Source organism: Toxorhynchites rutilus, chromosome 2 (assembly GCF_029784135.1).
Source record: "Toxorhynchites rutilus septentrionalis strain SRP chromosome 2, ASM2978413v1, whole genome shotgun sequence".
In the NCBI taxonomy this organism is placed as follows: Eukaryota; Metazoa; Arthropoda; class Insecta; order Diptera; family Culicidae; genus Toxorhynchites; species Toxorhynchites rutilus.
The window spans coordinates 64923343-64942364 of NC_073745.1; the positions used below are offsets into that span (position 1 = coordinate 64923343).

At 37.4% G+C, this 19022-nt stretch overlaps 1 protein-coding gene across 6 annotated transcripts in view; it reads right to left on the reverse strand.

Moving 5' to 3' along the window:
- The window catches only part of LOC129768346 (calpain-A-like), a 71770-nt gene extending 54311 nt beyond the window's left edge, over positions 1–17459 (reverse strand). For 2 of the 6 annotated variants that reach the window (XM_055769933.1, XM_055769929.1), the window contains exon 1: positions 16312–17459. In XM_055769933.1, the coding sequence (XP_055625908.1) occupies positions 16312–16767 (456 nt within the window). In that variant the 5' untranslated portion in view covers positions 16768–17459. Of the gene's footprint in view, positions 1–701; positions 855–16311 lie in introns of those variants that run through there. The other 4 variants (XM_055769936.1, XM_055769935.1, XM_055769931.1 and 1 more) reach the window with 3 other exon arrangements.
- Positions 17460–19022: the final 1563 nt, after the last annotated feature.

The window sequence follows — 19022 nt, forward strand, 5'->3', positions numbered from 1 at the left end:
TCTTCAGGGTGGTGAATCGGATGCGTTCTCCCATAAAATGTGTTTTTCCCATGCCGCCAGGCCATCGCCGACATATTTCCGACCTTCGTAGACAGCATTGTATGTAAAATGAATCCCAGCATTAGATCATCTGTCCAATTATAAACAAATACAGCGAGCACAAATCTATCAAATTCTGAAACTTTTAACACACTTGTATGGGTACAATGGGCATCGTTTCATATCAGTAACAGTAATGAAAACCTTTTTACGGCATCAGCTGGTGATAGGCACTTACGTTTGTTTACAAACATTTGTGATAGGAGGTTGTTCTGACTGAATGAATATTACAGCCATAGACAACAACAGTAATGCAGCTTGATTCTAGAATTGCATGATTTGCACCATCATCAGTAATCATCCCGTCCGGTCAGCATCGCCCGGTACACACTCAGCAATTAAGATTGCGGCGGAATGACATCATCGTTCGGAGAAAATGTGAACCAAGAGAAATCCACCCCGATTCGCAACGTCACTCTTTTTTGGGCGACGTTTTTTTTTTGCTTCTGGAAACTACACACATCACATATTTTGTCACGCACAATTTGCCCTGGCACCTTTCCGTTGTTGTTTGCATTTGAACATCGTGGTTTCAGAGATTTCAATAACGCATCCCACTTCCAACTGCCAAAAATAGCATCGAAATTGTGTCCCATTTTTACCTAATAAAATGATTTTTGCTGGCTGTAAAATCAATTTAATTTCGGGAGCAGCACTCTTCTTCGACCAGTAGTAACACACGTTCACACGAATACTCACTTGCCACCGACTGAATGACTGACTGACTGAAAGCTTTTACTCCGTCCGCTGCCCGAGCAAGCGGGGCTTGCTGAGGCATAATTTTGGGGTGCGTTCGCAGCACAAGTATGTACAAGCAGCACAGCGTAAATAACACAGAGGCATGTCGGGTGCACGTGTTTGTGATAAAACGGCTCTGTTCTCGCTCGTGTTTGCAAAGCGCAGGGCCAAAAGAAAACCGTGAATGAAACTGTTTCATTGTGTTGATGCCGGTTACTGTTCAGCTGACAATTTTTGCGTACGAGTTTCGCTATTCGTCGGTAGGTAGCGTTATGCTGTTCTGCTATCTATGGATTGAACATAAATTTATCCAATTTACATCTGTCTTTCCTCAGTGAACTGATAATTTCCTATATAACTGACCAATTCATTACTTTAATTGATCAATTGAACACTATTCACGAAATAACTGTTGAATTTTTCCGCAATGATTTGTTCCGAATGTTCTTCTGAACCTTCAAAAGTTATGGACCGCGATAAACTATTTTTAGTGTTAAGTAAACTTTTTAGTATTTTCCATAACTCCTTGCTGTTATTCTGACGTTGATCGATTTTCCTCTGTATATATTCACATTTTGTCTTTTTCAAGGTTTGTGAATATATATTGAATATATATTCGCAGGTGTACCTTTTACAATCGTTCTCTATATTACTTCTACAAAATTTTGAGTACATTTTATCTCGTTTACGTTTGAGACGCAAGAGTGATAAAGTGTACCAACTGTTCGAATTTTTCAAATTGATTTGTCTCTCAAAAACTAGGCTATTGGTACACACTTTTAAGATATTAGTGAGAACAGCTGCTTTCAAATCCAGATTGACCGTTATTGCAGTAAAATCCAGGTTTCTAGCAACAAAATGAGACATTGCTTCCTTTGAATACTTGTTCCAGCATTTGATTTTAACTCTATTTTCTTTACGTTCACTCTGTTCGTTCTCAATATAAATGAAAATTGTCTCATGATCCGTCATTTTGAATTTGGCCTCTATCAAAGAATGAACTGTATTAAAATTAGAGAAAACGTGATCTATCAAAGATCTACTGTTTTTCGAAATTCTTGTAACTTCTGTTACAGTCTGTTTCAAGTTGTAAAAATCAGATAGTTGCTCCAATTGCTTCGAATTCTGCACGTTGAGCCAGTCAATATTGAAGTCACCAGCAATTACATTCAATTTACTAGAGTCAATGAATCTCTCCCACCAGTTTTCTAAAATTTCTAAAAATCGCTGATCACTAGAACTGGGGGAATGATACAAAATTCCAAAATTTCCCATCTGCATACCTCTTTCAACTGAAATTGCCAAGAACCAATTATTTTCAACAGATTCGTTTAACCGAATGTTGAATTTAATCGATTCTTTTGCGTAAATAGCAACTCCTCCACTGTGTCTGGAATGTGAAAGGCAAAAAGCAACTTTGTAACCCGGGATGCTATATTGATCAAATGAATTACGCACTTAAATTCAGTTGACGAGCATCCAGATGTTATATGTTGTTCATTACATCTTGAGCATTTATCTTCATTACTACAAACTTTGCTCTTGTGCCCGAATTCTCCACATTTGAAACAACGTAGAACATTAAAGGCCTCAGCAACTGAACACTTATCCCATCCGATGCTTACTTTACGAGTACTCATCAGACATCCATAAGTGTCATGATCTACTTCAATAATCGTATTATATTTGTTGTACTTTAAACGTGGATATTCATATTCTGCAACAATTTTAACATCTCCAATCTTGATGTCATCATTTTGACTTTTTGAAAGATCTACGAAAATGTCTGAGGAATATCGATCACTCATTCCTAATATCTTCAATCTTGGAAACTTTGATAATTTTTCATGTCTTTGCAAAGCTACCATATGGTAATGTTTTTGCATCAATATATTAGCTACCACTTACCATCAAGTTCACTCAGTTTCGTATAACTTTATTGGGCAATAAAATCGATTTAAAGCAAGTATGTCTGGAACGTGTTTTTAATTTCAACTAAAAAACCCAATAAAATACAAAATTATGTGAACTTTTCTAATGTATTACTTTTAGAAAAGAACATACTTTGCAATATGGGACAAAAATCGTTCGATTGAGCCTCATACAGGAAAATAACAACCGGGAAAATTGAGTGTTCGAAAAATCGAACGTTGGCCATAACGAACATTTTTTTCTGGTGAATTAATACCAACACATCTAACCTCTGCAGCGCGTTTTGGTTCATTTACTTTGGAAGACGGAAGTTTTTTCATTTGTTTTTGCATTCTCAGTTGTGAATGTTTGCAAATATCAATTAATTCAGTAAATATCATTGAAAATCTATATGATTTTTTGTCCGTAATAACATTAGGTAATGATGGCCCGTAGAATTTCGTGTGTAGAGGAGCTGGAGGAAATTATCAGTACGTATAACGAGGATTTTAATGAGATTACTGGTGTGAATGTTCTTTCGCCGGACCGAATAATAACCACCCAATCCTCGATTCCATTGTTTTCTCGCATCATTTTGGTACTTTGCAGGTATTGGACAATGTTTTTTTCGGGAAATGGATAATTAGAAAGAAATAATTCTTAAGCATAGACATTTGTCCACCGGCCAACAATAAAAATAACAGCATATGCCTGCCAGTAATAAGTTGAAGTTACATGAAATAAGAAATGTCACATCTCATCATAGGTGAATTAACTTAGGTTTATACTTAGAGACCTCTATCCTCCTGTGCTTTTTCGTTCGTGAATATAAAATTGATGCATTTATGAATACCGTATATTTGCAAATTGAACTGAATTTCAGTTCGCAGTATGTTTGTGCTTGCAAAAAAAGTGTGCGGGTTTCGGCCAATGGCCGATTTTTCGAACAGTCATTTCCCGGAAAATGGAAAATGGGAAAAAAATAATTTTTGAACATTGGGGTTTCTTTAGCATCAATAATCCAAATTACACCATTGGCTTTCTTAAAAAAAATATTTTTTACAGCTTGGTCGTTAATGGGTTAACGAATCTATATACAGTGACTCTAATCCGTAATCGTACTCCACCATGCAGATCTCTTTTCCCTTCTTTTGAAAATCGAAAACAAGCTTTCGGAGCATTGTATTTAGATAAAATCATAGTGTCATATAAGAGTTAAAAGGTTTGCTATTTGTTTTCAGAATAATGGTTTTTATTTTTCTGAAATTGGCGAATGTGTGAGCTAATGTATGAAAACTCATAATCGTACGCTGGTTGAAATCTCAACTCAATTTCGAAGGGGTTGGCCAATTTCCGAATTCCATCATTAGTATGGTATCCCTTGTTCATTGCAACTATTGTTAGCTGTCTTTAGCCATATCTACGAGTTTTTTTGGTGTATCCGGAAGGAATATTCATCAATTTTTCATCAAGTGGTTTTTAAAATCGTTATTTTTAGAAATTTTATGGTTTCTAAATTTCCTACATGGATAATTTCCTCAGTTTTTTTACTGAGATTGATTATGGAAGATTGTGGAGGAATATCAATAACTTTTGAGCAATTGTAATGTAACCATGTGCGAACTTTATATGTCTTGAGCTCTGGGTCATTGTCCTGGCATAACATGAATCCTCGATTCTGTCACATTTTGTTGACACTTTGCTTCATATTTTCCTTCAGGATGTAAATATTCTGATCTATTACACCATCGATAAAAACCAAATTGAGCAAACAAAAAGTTTGTAATGTGCCTAGGAAGGTTTGTAATGCGCACATCGTTGTCTTACTGGTAAGATGTTAATTCCATAGATGGGTCCTAATTTGATATTTTTGGCTCCGATGGTTATCGTTTCGTATGGACGAGGCCAACGATGAATTAAACGTAAAAAAATCTGAAAGCAACGTTTAAACATGGTGGTGGAGGCATGGTATGAGGGTGCATGTATGAGCAATTTGGGTTTTATCGATGGTGTATTGTATCAGAATGTTTACGTGAACATCCTGAAGGAAAATATGAAGCAAAGTGTCAACAAAATGTGATGAAATCGAGTATTCAAGTTTTGCCAAGACAATGACCCAGAGCTCAAGACATATGAAGTTCGCACATGGTTACATTACAATTACTCAAAAGCTATAAAAAGTAAAAGTAAAAAACTGAGGAAGTTATCCATGTAGGAAATTTAGAAACCATTGAATTTCTGAAAAATAATGATTTTAAAACCACTTAATGAAAAAAATGATAAATATTCCTTCCAAATACACCAAAAAAATCGTAGATAAGGCTAAAGACATCTAAAGATAGTTGCAATGAACAAGGGATACCATACTAATGATGGAATTCGGAAATTGGCCAACCCCTTCGAAATCGAGTTGAGATTTCAACCAGCGTACGATTATGAGTTTGAGTCAATTTCATACATTAGCACACACATTCACCATTTCCAGAGAAATAACTTTCCTCAACCCCCCCCCCCTCTCTAAGGGGGGGGCTACCATACAAATGAAACACAAATTTCTGCATTATTCAAGAATTAATCAAGCAAATGAAACCAAATTAGGCATATTGAGGTTTTAGGCTGCAATAAATGTTTCTATGGTGGTTAGACTCTCCACCCCCCTCTCTAAGGGGGGGCTGCCATACAAATGAAACACAAACTTCTGCATTACTCGAGAATTGCAAATGAAGCAAATGAGCAAATGAAACCAAATTTGGCATGTGAAGGTTTTAGAGTGCAATAATTGTTTCTATGGTAGTTAGACTCTCCCCCCCTCTCTAAGGTGGGCTGCCATACAGATGAAACTCAAATTTCTGCATTACTCGAGAATTATTCAAGCATATGGAACCAAATTATGCATGTGGAGGTTTTAGGATGCAATACATGATTCTATGGTGGTTAGATTCTCCACCCTCCTCTCTAAGAGGAGGCTGCCATAAAAATGAAATACAAATTTCTGCATAACTCCAGAATTAATCAAGCAAATGAAACCAAATTTGGCAAGTGGAGGTTTTAGGATGCAATAAATGTTTTTACGGTGGCTAGACACTCCACCTCCCTCTCTAAGGGGGAGCTGCCATACAAATGAAAAACAAATTTCTGCATAATTCGAAAACCAATCAAGCAAATGGAATCAAATTTGTCATGCGAATGTTTTAGGGGACAAGAAACGTTTCCGTGATACAAATGCCATACAATTGAAGCATACATTTCTGCATAATTCAAGAACTAATCAAGCAAATTGAACAAATTTGGCATGTGGAGGTTTTAGGGGGCAAGAAACATTTTTAAAGTGGTTCAACAATCCTCCCACCTTTCTGAGGGGGAGGTGGGGGTGTGGAGGTGTCTGTCATAAAAATGAAACACAAATTTCTGCATTACTCGAGAACTAATCAAGCAAATGGAAACAAATTAGGCATATGGAAGTTTTAGGGTACAATAAATGTTTCTATTGTGGTTAAACACTCCACCCCCTCTCTAAGGTGGGACTGCCATACAAATGAAACACAAATTACATATTCCAACCAAATAAGACAATTGATTTTTTTTAATGTGATAAAATGCACTCCTATATCTTCTTCTATCTATATAAATGACTTAATGTATTGATAAGAGCAGAACTCGAGAAAAGAATTGTACGATTTAGAGCTGTCTTTATTCTATCATATTTTCTGTATCAAACATTTATTCCATGTAACGGAGAAACATGTTATTTGCAAGTGGTTGAAAAATCGTGAACGAGAATTGTGTCTGAAAATAATCTGATATTATAATGATGAGTTTTGTTAGAAATACTAGGAATTCTATAGCAAAAGGTAAATTCAATGGGGTCGATTAGAAGATCAATCAATGAACAGTTCTACGATTGGACCCATGAACTTGCTCATAGTAATAAAACGTGAATGTTTGAAGGTAACAAACAAAAACAAATTTTGGGCGGGACGAAGTTTGCCGGGTCAATTAGTCTTCAATTAAAATACAGTGACTCAAAAATGGTGTGATGGATCAGAATGTTTACTTGAACATTCCAAAAGCTAGTATGAAGCAAAGTGTCAACAAAATGGGATGGAATCGAGGATTCAAGTTTAGCCAAGACAATAACCAAGAGCACAAGACATATCAAATTCGCACATGGTTATATTACAATTGCTCAACAGTTATTGATTTTCCTCCACAATCTTCAGACATCAATCCCAGTTAAAAACTAAGGAAGTTATCTGTGTAGGAAATTTAGACACCACACATTTTTAAAAATAACGATATTGAAAACCACAAAATTGATAAATATTCCTTCCGAGCACAACAAAAATCGTAGATAACGGCTAAAGACAGCTCAAGAAAGTTGCAATGAACAAGGGATATCATACAAATGATGGAATTCTGAAATTGGTCAACACCTTCGGAATCGAGTTGATATTTCAACCAGCGTACGAATATGAGTTTGAATCAAGTTTCATATATTCGCACATACATTCGCCATTTTTAGAGAAATAAAAACTATTATTCTGAAAACAAATAGCAAAAGATATAAAAACCATTATTCTGAAAATAGATAGCAAACTCTTGTATGACACTATGGCCAGAGAAGAGAAGTGGAACTTGAGAGAAAAAAAGTGGCAACGATTTGTGGCAAGAAAATGTAAACAGTGAAAAAATTGACAGATGTTTTAAGCTCTAAAAATTGAACATAATGTCAAGATATCTCTAAAACGGTGGGAGACATCATATATGAGGTGGAAGTTTCGCATATAATGTTATTAATGTTAGCATCATCATGATAAACACGACGAATGGGATAGAAATTACGTTGGTCCCGAAACCATGTAAACTATAAAAAATGGATACAATCAATAATTACGAAAACAAAATTAAAATTTATTGAAAGTTTTATATTTTTCCAAAAAAGACTAGCTAATTAACTTCAATTTGATGTGTCGATCATATGAATCGGCTTCGTGGTTAAAAAGTGATGAGTTTTTGATAAAAGTCATTTTTGGGAAAAAGTGAAAAAATCGAATCACCAAAAAATAATAGAGGTTCAATGTTTTACCATAACGAAAGCAAGCTACCAATTTGCACGAAAATCTGAAAACCACTATATCAGTTTGGCATGGAATAGCTGAAGTAATATTGCAATAGTTCACAAATTTCAAAGTTCGCGTTTTTCTTGTTGTCTTTTCAAAATTGTACGTGGTATCGAATTGTACGTTATATCGAAACATAATAAATAACTCAGAAATGTAGCTTATATTACTTTATTGTGTTACTGTTTGAGTAAGGCTAATGAATAGATTCAACTAGAGGAAGAAACCAACCTTTCTCCTGGTGTGTCCCTTCATGAAAAAAATATATTCTTCACCTAAACAAGCGATGAAAATGTGGACACTTTTTAATCAGTGAATTGTATGGAGTTCCACTGCTGTGCTATGGCCTTATCTAAATAGAATGTTCCAAAGCTTTCAAAAGAAGGGAAAAGAGATCCGCATGGTGAGGTACGATTACGAGTTTGAGTCACTGTATATCAGAACAACTGCTTCGTATGGCCTCTTTACTCTTGACACGAAGTGAATAATATTGAATCGTTAAATAGATCATAATCCATCTGAACAGACTCAAACACGAAGCTGGCTAGCTTATCATAGCGTATGATGCCCACACAACGACACCCACGAATTTCAGTGACATACTTTGCTAGCCTTGTGGCACTTATGATAATTTGCATAATTTACAAAACTTTTTGGAAGATTCATGTTTCCTTTGAAATAACGCATCTTTGCATAATGTTACCGATCAATTCGAATACTATCTGTCTAGTGTATAATTATTTTTTGTATTGTGTTGACTTGTCTGTTTGGTGGGCTTTGTCTATTAGCATCAAAAACTAAATTGAGCATAAAAAAGTTTGTAATGTGCCTAGGAAGATCAACTTGAATGCACAGAGGGACGAACAGTTTTGAGCAAAAAAAATCAGTACCTCCAATTTGCTTTTCCAAACAGCCTATCAGCGTTATTTGTCAATGAAGTTTTGACGGATTGATGTCCAAACTTTTGGTCAATTAATTGTACCTTATGGCGAACACCAATTGCGGCTGCATGGAACTTATATTTTGATATGTTAAATTGAACATTGTTCACACATGTCAAAAACATGAAAAATGACGATCGATATGATTTTTAACCTTTTAAATTAGTATGTTCAACTGTAAAGGTGTGAATTCCGGCTTCATATGCATACATCCCATAATAATGCCCAGTGTTAGATCCAATTTACATAACTATAGCCGAGTAGTCCATTTAACTAAATTACAATAATATTCTTAAGTGTTCTCAGGTAAATATCGATATCTGACGGTAGCTGTGACCAGTGCATGGATTACGATCCCGCAATTACTTCTCATTTAAATCAGAATAAACTGCACACAGAACACAGCGCGATAGCAGAACTTCGTGTTTAAATGGCTGTCATTATCTTGTTTGTCATGCGGTGGTCGATACGCAAAAAAAATAATACATTTCTTATCTTCACAATTATTTTTACAAATAAGACTAGCTCATTAGCATCAATTTGAATCATCGATCATCTGAATCGATCCAGTAGTTTAAAAGTTATGACTTAAAAAAACAATCATTTCTGGAAAAGGGAGAAAAAATTAAATTTGAGCAAAACTACCAATTTTCACGGAAATTTGAAAACCACTAAATTGGTTTGGCATGGAATGGCTGAAGGTACCTTTCTGTACATGTCGCACTTTAAAAAATACTGTTGCTCTCCATCCACTCCGCAAACGAAATAGTCGAGAGCAGTGTTGCCACATTTTAATCTGTACCAGAAAGGGAAAAAATCATTCTCATCTGTACTTTTTCTTCAAAAAATTTGTACCAGTTTCAAATTTGGTCGATAGGAACATTCATGTTTATTATGTTTATTTTTGGTAAAACTAAAAGTAACACCTTAGAAACCACAAACTTTTAAGATTTTCACTTCTAAAATGTTACTCAAAACCACTAATGTGGAAGTTTCACAACTGTATGCTGTATTCAATTTTCTTATTTTTCAAATGGAAACAACATAGTTGTCCTACGTACCGTTATTTTTGAATTAGAACCAGTTTAAAGCAAACAGAGTCCGAAACAGATGAAAAGTTCAATAACTCCGTCATTGTTGGAATTCGAACAAGTGCGTAGAAAGATTTTCATCATCAATCTAGCTGACCCGGCAAACTTTGCCATATAGTTTATTTCTAAAGAATATTTTGGTTGATACAAATATTTCAAGAGAGTTTGTATGTTATCGTTCTGGTCTATAAAATTGATTTAAATGATGATTTTCATTGCGAAATATACATATGCGTACCTCTTATTTGTGATTTTTCCCTTTTATATTTTAAATATCCTTGTTTTATACATAAAGATATGCATAATAAATTATTTCCAATTTTTCTTATCATCTCAAATATTTTCCAAAGTATTCTATCATCCTAATCTGGTTGAAGACAAACTCAACGATTTAGAAACGACGCAGGTCTGATCAGCCGTTTTCCTGTGATGATTAGTTATACGTACGTGGAAAAATCCTCCTTTTGACGTGGGACTACGTCTAACCGGAATATATGGAGGGTAAAATGAAAACCTAAACACAAAACATGCAGGAAAAAATGAAAGATTTCGAATGCTTATAGCTCGAACATTTCGTACTGGATAGGAGAGATGTTTGCATCACTTGATAGGGAATATTTCTACGCATCTTTCGCAACTAACAAAATGTTGTTTTTCATTAGATAAACAATTGAATAACTGTAAAATATTAGGCGTTATCTAAACGCCCTAACTGCATCGTTTTGATTGGCCCGATTTACGGTTTCCCTAACACAGCCATCAAAACCAAGCAGCCTTGGGGAAATCGGCATTGCAAATACATGAAAGTAGGGGGACTTTTGTTCTCATCGAAAAATGTTCCCTAACACAGACTTTAAAACCAAGCAGCGAAATCGGCATTGCAAACACACGAAAGAGCCTAGAGGCGAGTGAACTGAAAAGTTTAAACCCTCTTAAAGCCAAAAAGAAGAAGAAGAAGAACACACGAAAGTAGGGGGAGCTTTTGTTCCCACCGAAATGTGTTCCCTAATAGAGATTTCTAAACCAAGGTGCCTGGAGAAATCGGTATTTCAAATTCATGCAAGTCGGGGGTATTTTTGTTCCGACTGGAATGTGTTTCCCTAACACAGACTTCAAATCCATGAAGCGTGGGGAAATCGGCATTGCGAATTCATACAAATCGGGGGTATTTTTGTTCCGATTGAAATGTGTTTCCCTAACACAGACTTCAAAACCGAGGTTTCTGGGGAAATCGGCTCTGCAAATAAATGCAAACTGCTAGTACTTTTGTCCTCGCTTGCCTTTGTGCAGAGTGGAATATGTCTGTCCTAACATGATCTTCTAAACTTAGGAACCTGGGAAAATCGTGCAGACACTAGAAGCGAATGAACTTCCCAGTTTCAAGCAAATTCGAGATTCGAGAAGTATGTACACTTTTGGGATGTAAACTTCAGAGGGAAATGTAAAATAGAATAATCGTTTGATAATTTTTTTTTGTCTTTATTGGAAAGATTTTCAGCCTTAGGCTGGTTCATCAAACGTTTGATAATTCTTCCGTACATATATTTTGTTCTAGTCATCATACCATACGTAAAAGGTCCGTCATTAAATTTACTTGTAACGAAGAACAATCAATCACAATAAATTAATTGACTTTACACGGCATTTGTTCATTTTTTTCACTCACAGAGCAAATATATTGAACTCAATTGAATTTGGAAACTGTTTCATTCAATCAAGAATTTAATCAATACAAACGAATGATTGCTAAGCTAAGGTAGTTCCACGTCAACCTTGCGGTTATATCATAGATATAACCCACTCATTTTTTATATATTAAGATATGATTGCCTATCACTTCAGATTTTTTATGAGAGAGGTATTTTATGACTTTATGGGGGTGAATCAAAATTAAAATTCTTCTTTAATATTCAAAAAACCAAAAATATATGTATAAAAAACAAATGAAAATTTTTTTTTTACTCCATTATATACAGGATTCGACTATATACAGTGAAAAGAAATCGCAGACTGTATATAATCGAGTCCGTGCTGTAGTATGCCAATTCGCCGAATATTCCCTTTACAATAACAATTGTTTGAGCTAGACCCCAAAAGAAGTAATTAGGAATTGCGTCACATAGATTTCATTGCGATTTATTTATTTTGCACTTGTTATAATTTAAATTATTTTTAAATTCTGTTTTCTTTTTAATAACGGGAAAACGCTATACATTAATCTTAGAATGAAGAAATGTATACTCGATACATTGCAAAATGCCCGACTTTTTGTGTTCAACTTTAACACGTGCACTAGTGCAAGTAAGAATAACTTCTATGTAGGAAATAAAACATAAACACGAATCGACCGAAAGCTCTTATCGCGACATGTAAGATGCTAACCACTTGACCATGAGCGTTATGCAGGTTATAAACAGTGTTGTCACAGGTACAGATTTTTCGGGAAAGATACATACTTTTCCGATTTTATTTGGTACAGATTCTGTAAAAAAAAGTACAGATCGGTATAGATTTTCGGTAGTGATAAGTTAATAGCACGTGGAGATGGTAAAACAGATGAGGCAGAGACTTGATTTCGAAGATTGAACCCTCAAAGCTGCTGCAATGTTAGATTCCAGAAAACTTCTTAATCTGACAAGCATCAAAGAAGTATTGGGAACATTTTCAAGTTTTTCTGATGAGGAATAAAACCCGTACCTGAATATGAAAATGCTCCGTAAAGAAATCTGTGTTTGACAAAAATCGGTTGCCTGGAAAGAAATGACAGTTCGCTCGCATATTCTTACTATGCTTCACAGCTCGAGTGTTTTTTCTGACAATATTACAACAACAAAACTATACATCTAAATCGACAAAGGATCAAAGCAATGATCACAATGTTAAATTCTAAAAACATTTGTTTAAACAGCATAGGGCAGCTCAAACTTTTTATTAATTTATGCAGTCAAAGTTTAGCAAGAGTTTGTCAAATAAATAAGTAATTTGAGGCTTGAGTACTACTTTTTCAACAGATTTTTCCATGCAACAAATATTGTGAGTGGTACAGATTGCGATACGGATTTTTTAAGAAAATAGTACAGATCCTTTTTGTTGACCTCTGGGAAAACCCCTGGGTTAGAGTTTGTTTGATATTACTTGATGTGAAGATGATAATTTTCTACACATTGTTTCGCAAAATTATCGAATATCGGGCGAGTGGTGAGGGCGGGTGATGAAAGAAGTGAGCGCCATCGTGGCAGCCATTTGTGGCTTCCTTCCACCTTCACCTTAAACAAGAAGTTTTTCTAAAAGAGTTTCTTTGAAAGAGGTTGCTGCATGGCCCAATTTGACAGACTGTCACCATTCAAATTTAACCAAACAGTGGTACAACGACAATGACATTATTGTGGTTCCTAAGAAGTGGAATCCGGTTAATATCCTAAGGCCGATCGAGGAATACTGATCGATTGTAAAAATTGAAAAAAAGGTGGAATTGCGTGCGACGGTAAGGATTTCGAACATCAAGTTTCGTTCTGTGTATTCTTAATTTTTCTATGATCCCCAACGCATTCCGTGCGAATTGAAAACACAAAAAACGGAAGTGGGTTATATCTGTGGTATAGCCGCAAGGTTGACGTAGGACTATCGTTGATTTAGTGATCATTTGTTTGAAGTTGGATCTGAATCCATTCTGAATGAATGAATAAATGAATATTTGGTGGACTTCGAAAACGAGAGCGTTACGTTGGAGGCACAAGGTTTTATGCGTCCAATATTGGATACGAAAATATTCTGCTGTTGGGGAAGAATAATCTTCAGAAGCTTTTCTGTTAATTGCACTTGATTGAAAAATCACAAAACGAAATGCATTTGATCGCAGTATTATATGAATAGAAACCATTAAAATAATATCGCTTGAATGTAATTTTCAATTCCAAGGGGAACTGGCAGATTATTTTTCAGCAACGATAACATCTTTCCGGATTCTTCTCGATGCTCGATAACCACCAAACGAAAAGAGTTGTGCACGTGTATGTTTGTGGCCGCTGCTTCGATGCATCGAACGGAACCAATTTTCGATGCTGCTACTCTCTTGGTCGCCGTCTCTTCTCCTCCTGATGGATTCTCTGTTGACCTAAAGGGGAATTTTAACTATCCCGACGTAAAAATCGGCCCTTCTGTGCTCCCTCACTGTTCGAAACATACTGAATGCGTTCCAAGGGTAAGGTAAGGTAATGAATTATAGATTCTTTAAACTCTTCCAGCACTACACCTCCACCCTCATTGTCTTGAGAAAAGCACTCGATCCCTCTCCGTTCAGCTCGTCTAGCAATCGGTGTCCTCACGAAGAATGATGCGTTTCACCACCAGAATATCGCTTTTTGTCCGTGATTGAATCGAGAGAAGGCGTTGTTTACTATGGCAATTTGGAAGGCAAACTTGAAGCGAATGAACTCTCTGAGTTTGAAACTTTCAGCGACTGAGCAATAATCGATGGAAAATTATATGATTTTCGCGATGCGAAACATTTTCCGTTTTTGCATCCAATATCCAATATAATCCAATATTGGATACGAAAATATTCTACTGATGGGGAAGAATAATCTTCAGAAGCTTTCCTGCTAATTGCACTTGATTGAACTCAAAACAAAATGTATTTAGTCGCATTAGTATATGAATAGAAAACATTAAAATAATCTCTTTCGCTTGAATGTAATTTTCAATTCCAAGTTTTGCAGCAACGATGACATCTTTCCGGATTCTTCTCGATGCTCGATAACCTCCAAACGAAAAGAGTTATGCGCGTGTATGAATGTGTGGCGGCTGCTCCGTTGTCTCAAGCGGAACCAATTTTCGATGCTATTATTTTCTTGGTTGCCTTTTCAGTGGCATCACCCTCTTCCCGATGGATTCCCATCTGGCCTAAGGTACACAAATAGACTCTTGGTGACACCTTTCATCAGAGCGTTCATGATGAACGAAGTTAGCTTCGCCACAACAGCGACAACATGCTTCAATCACTGTTCAATTCTAACTGAGTGGATTTCCGAGCGGCGCTCGCTTATATACCGATTGGTGATTTCAACAGCCTGTTTTGAAAGCAATCTTAAGGCTAATAAAACAAGTTTTTGGATCTAAAAGTAACAAGTATATAACGCCTAGATATTTTATCTTCCGAATGAAGTGTTTATCATACCATTTCGTTCAGTTGTTTAGGAGCTGTTAATGCTCAAAATCTCGTTCTCCAGCGTAACGCTTTCGATTTCGAAACTTTGAATTTACACCCCGGTATAGAAATGAGAGACGTAGTCCTACGTCAAAATAAACCGAAGTTTTGGTATGGCTTCGGCAATATCAATGGCACGTCAAACTTTAGCTCTGAGAGGGGGTATAAGAGGTCTGTCGTTGATTTTTGATTTGGGAAAACGAACTCTTTCTATAGAGTAAACAATAGAAGAAAAAACAAAAACTCTATAAAGCAGAAATTTTGTCTTTTAGATTTAAATGATTATTTTGATTCAGTGATTATCGATACAAATCATCTTCGCCCTGGATATTGCTTTTCGCTTATTCATGGATATAAAAAACAAATAAATTCATTCGCTACGCAGTCAACCCCGGACGCTTCAGGAGTATAGGTTGCGAATGTTTATGATTACTCCACTTGTGATTACGTTTTTGTGTTCCTCGTTATATAGAAATGAAAGGAATAAAGTAGTCTATATTTGGATCACGAACGAGATGGTGCTCGTTATTCGAGTGAACATTTCTCCATACCGTCTTATATTGTGCCAAAAATGTCCAACTGAAAGCAAATCATGAAAACGGATTGAAAATTATCTTTTCAAACACAAATTACAACAATAGATTTTAATTCATGAATAGCAGAGCAAAACATATTGTTTTCGTAATGAATAAGTTCAAAGTATCATCATTTTACTATGTGAAAGATAAATATAGTTGACATTAGTCACTTCCCTAGAATTGCTCAAATGTTTATTGCATTAATTCCACTTCTTTGACTTGTGGTAGCCGTTTTTATTGGATTGGTGAGTCACGTCTTATCACTTTTCTGTCATGTAAACATAATAAACCTGGAGTCGCTACATATGTAAATACAAAATAAACTAAGAAAAAAAACCTCGATGACATGAGTATATGCATAAATCTCAGAGAATGCCATATGCTTCGCAGATGGCTTTCGGCGAGTGACACGCTTTCGAGCCTAATGGATTTTCCATACGCTGAGCAGTGAACAAGGTTACAGTAAAAATAAACAAAACGGCTCTGCAGAAAAACACTTTCGAAAATATTGAGCGTGCAACACTTCGCGCTGGATTTTTCACGCGTATTTCTTGGTATTTCGATTTGGTAGACATTTGATTGTGAATGAAAATTGATTGACTCATGACGATTTAATTAAACACTCACCGGACTAAACATTCCCTCTGCTATGGGGACGGACACGGCTTGGAACGGAAGTTCCTGTGCCTGGGATGCATCTTCTGTAGACTCGCCGGAAGAGCCGCCTGGCATTGGCATCGGCATCGACGGCATTGGGGCCAGCTGAGGCCCATCGTATCCCGCGTTCGGCATCGGCATGCCACCATAGCCACCCGCCGCAAAACCCATCGTCGGATATGGGAGAGAAGCTGCGGCGGGTGGTGGATATCCACCACCACCGTATGTTTGCTCTATGTCTGGGACAAATCCATACGACAGAGAATGCCCAGAAACCGATGGATTCCAGCTTGAGTAGCCGGATGATTCCGGGGTTGGCATTTGCGTTGGATAGGGATTTTGGTTCATGGCAGCTGGGTTCACCCAGCCCATACCGTTCGCATGCCAGTTACGCGGATAGTTGAAGTTTTCGTTGTAGTACGACATTCTGGAGTTGAAACTCTCTACCGTATATGGAAATGTGAAGGATCACGGCTTTTTGCGTAAGCAAACCCGGCGCCGGCGAAAACGACGACAACGACGGCGAAACACGCGACTAGACACGGACCGCGCGCAAAACGACCTTCCGCAAGCGTAAAAATATTATGACGACCAATCACTGACCTTCCGACAACATATACTCTCTCGAATTAAATTGAAACAATTGCAATGATTCAACCAATATCGTTGGCTAATAATGGAGCAATCGTGTTCTTATCGAACGCGTCACCAGACCGCACTCCGTTTCTTTGATCTCACCGATTTATGAAATTGTTGAAATACGTCCGTCAACATGAAGCATTCGCTTCGCACTGTAAATGATTCACTTTGTGCAACTTTCACCAAAATTTGACGATCTTCATTCGTAGGACTTCTTCTGTTCTATTTATAACGACACTCACGTTGCGCTTCAAACCGCGCCCTTCTTTTACGGGAATAAACAACGTACTGTTTACTTCAGTGTTTGTTTTGATTATGTACTGTTCCAGCGCACCTTTAATCGAACCAATTTGGTACTATCGTTCTTGGCGAAGACGTAGCGTTCAAAGAATATATTGTTTACCTCACAATATACATCGCGCGACTGAGAAGAAAAATCTTGAAATACGCGAAAGAGTCCAATGCTAATAAGGTTGGTGGGGAAAACCGAACACTGTTGTGTGCATCGAAAACTGACAGCTGACCGAGTGTGCTCGTGGAGCACGTTCGCAGCACAGACCCGCCTGAGTGTTAGTATCCCATGTGTTGATCTGAGTCGTGTTGATTAGCGTAGTGTGAAAAGCTAAGAACAGGTTTTACGATTCAGCAACTACGATTTACTAGCGTCGCGGGATTCATACTGATCGAGTTTTTTTTGGGTGTGATCGATGAGGTTTACTATTACCTAAGTTCATGGGTTCGTTTAAACTGACGCTCTTGCACCCACGCAATTATCATGACTAAGTGACAGATCCAAATCGAGGTGAAAATACCTGTTCACGATGTGGGTTCACGTGGTTTCCTCCTGAAAAAACCGTATAGAGTCACTATATGAAACACAATAACCGTTGTACTGGAACGTAAAAATATATTCCATTCTAAATCACGTGATTTTATTTATTTACAATCACGCTACATCCCTTGAAAAGATTGGATCTGATTCACAAAATTGTTCCGCCAATGGATTAAGGATTCGCGAATCCCATAGAAGGGGCGACCAGGAAGAATTCTGTTACGGTCAGTCCAATCAGCCCTGCTTCATGTTTCAGTCGGGTATACAAGTCCGCTACCGTCGTATGTGTTCTTCCGATTATGTTCACGTCATAGGCGAAGCAGATAAACAGACTAAACTTGTTTAAAATCGTGCCCCGCATGTTGAAGCCCGCTCTCCGCATGATACCATCCAGCGTAACGTTGAAGAGCAGACAGGAGAGCCCATCACTTTGTCGAAGTCCCTTGTGAGTCTCAAACAATTCCGACAGAGCACCTGAGATCCGCACACCGTTCATTGTTGCCTGGATCAGTCTTTTCAGCTTTCGGGGAAAACCGTGTTCGTCCATGATTCTCCATAACTGTCGTCGGTCGATTGTATCATATGCGGCCTTGAAATCAACGAAGATGATGATACTGATACTCGTTGTATTTTGGGAGGATCTGCCGCAGTGTAAAAATCTGGTTTGTCGTCGAGCGATCGGGCATGAATCCAGCCTGATAACTTCCCACGAATCTACTTATTGTTGGCGATAGACGGCAAAAGGGACTGAATTGTGTAGGCACCATTCAGGATTGTGATTGCACGGTTGTTCCCACCTTTTCATAGATAGGGCGGGTTACCCCTTCCTTCCATTCCTCCGGTAGCTGTTCTGTGTCACAGATCCTGACTATCAACCGGTGCATACACTCTACAAGTTCCGTTCCTCCCTTAAAAAGCTCCACTTCGAGGCCATCCTTTCCAGCTGCTTTGTGGTTCTTCAGCTGGTTAATGGCCTCCTTAACTTCACCCGTCGTCGGGGGTGGTACGACGTCGTTGTTCACTGTACCGGTGTAGTCCTCCTCAACGCCGTCTTGGTCTTCCTTCTGTGCGCTGTTCATGTGTTCATCGCAGTGCTGCCTCCACCTTTCGATCATCGCGCGCTCGTTCGTCAAGATGCCTCCATCCTTGTTCCTGCACATTTCAGCCTGCGGCACAAAGTCTTTATGCGAGAATTTTAGTTTCTTGAAGA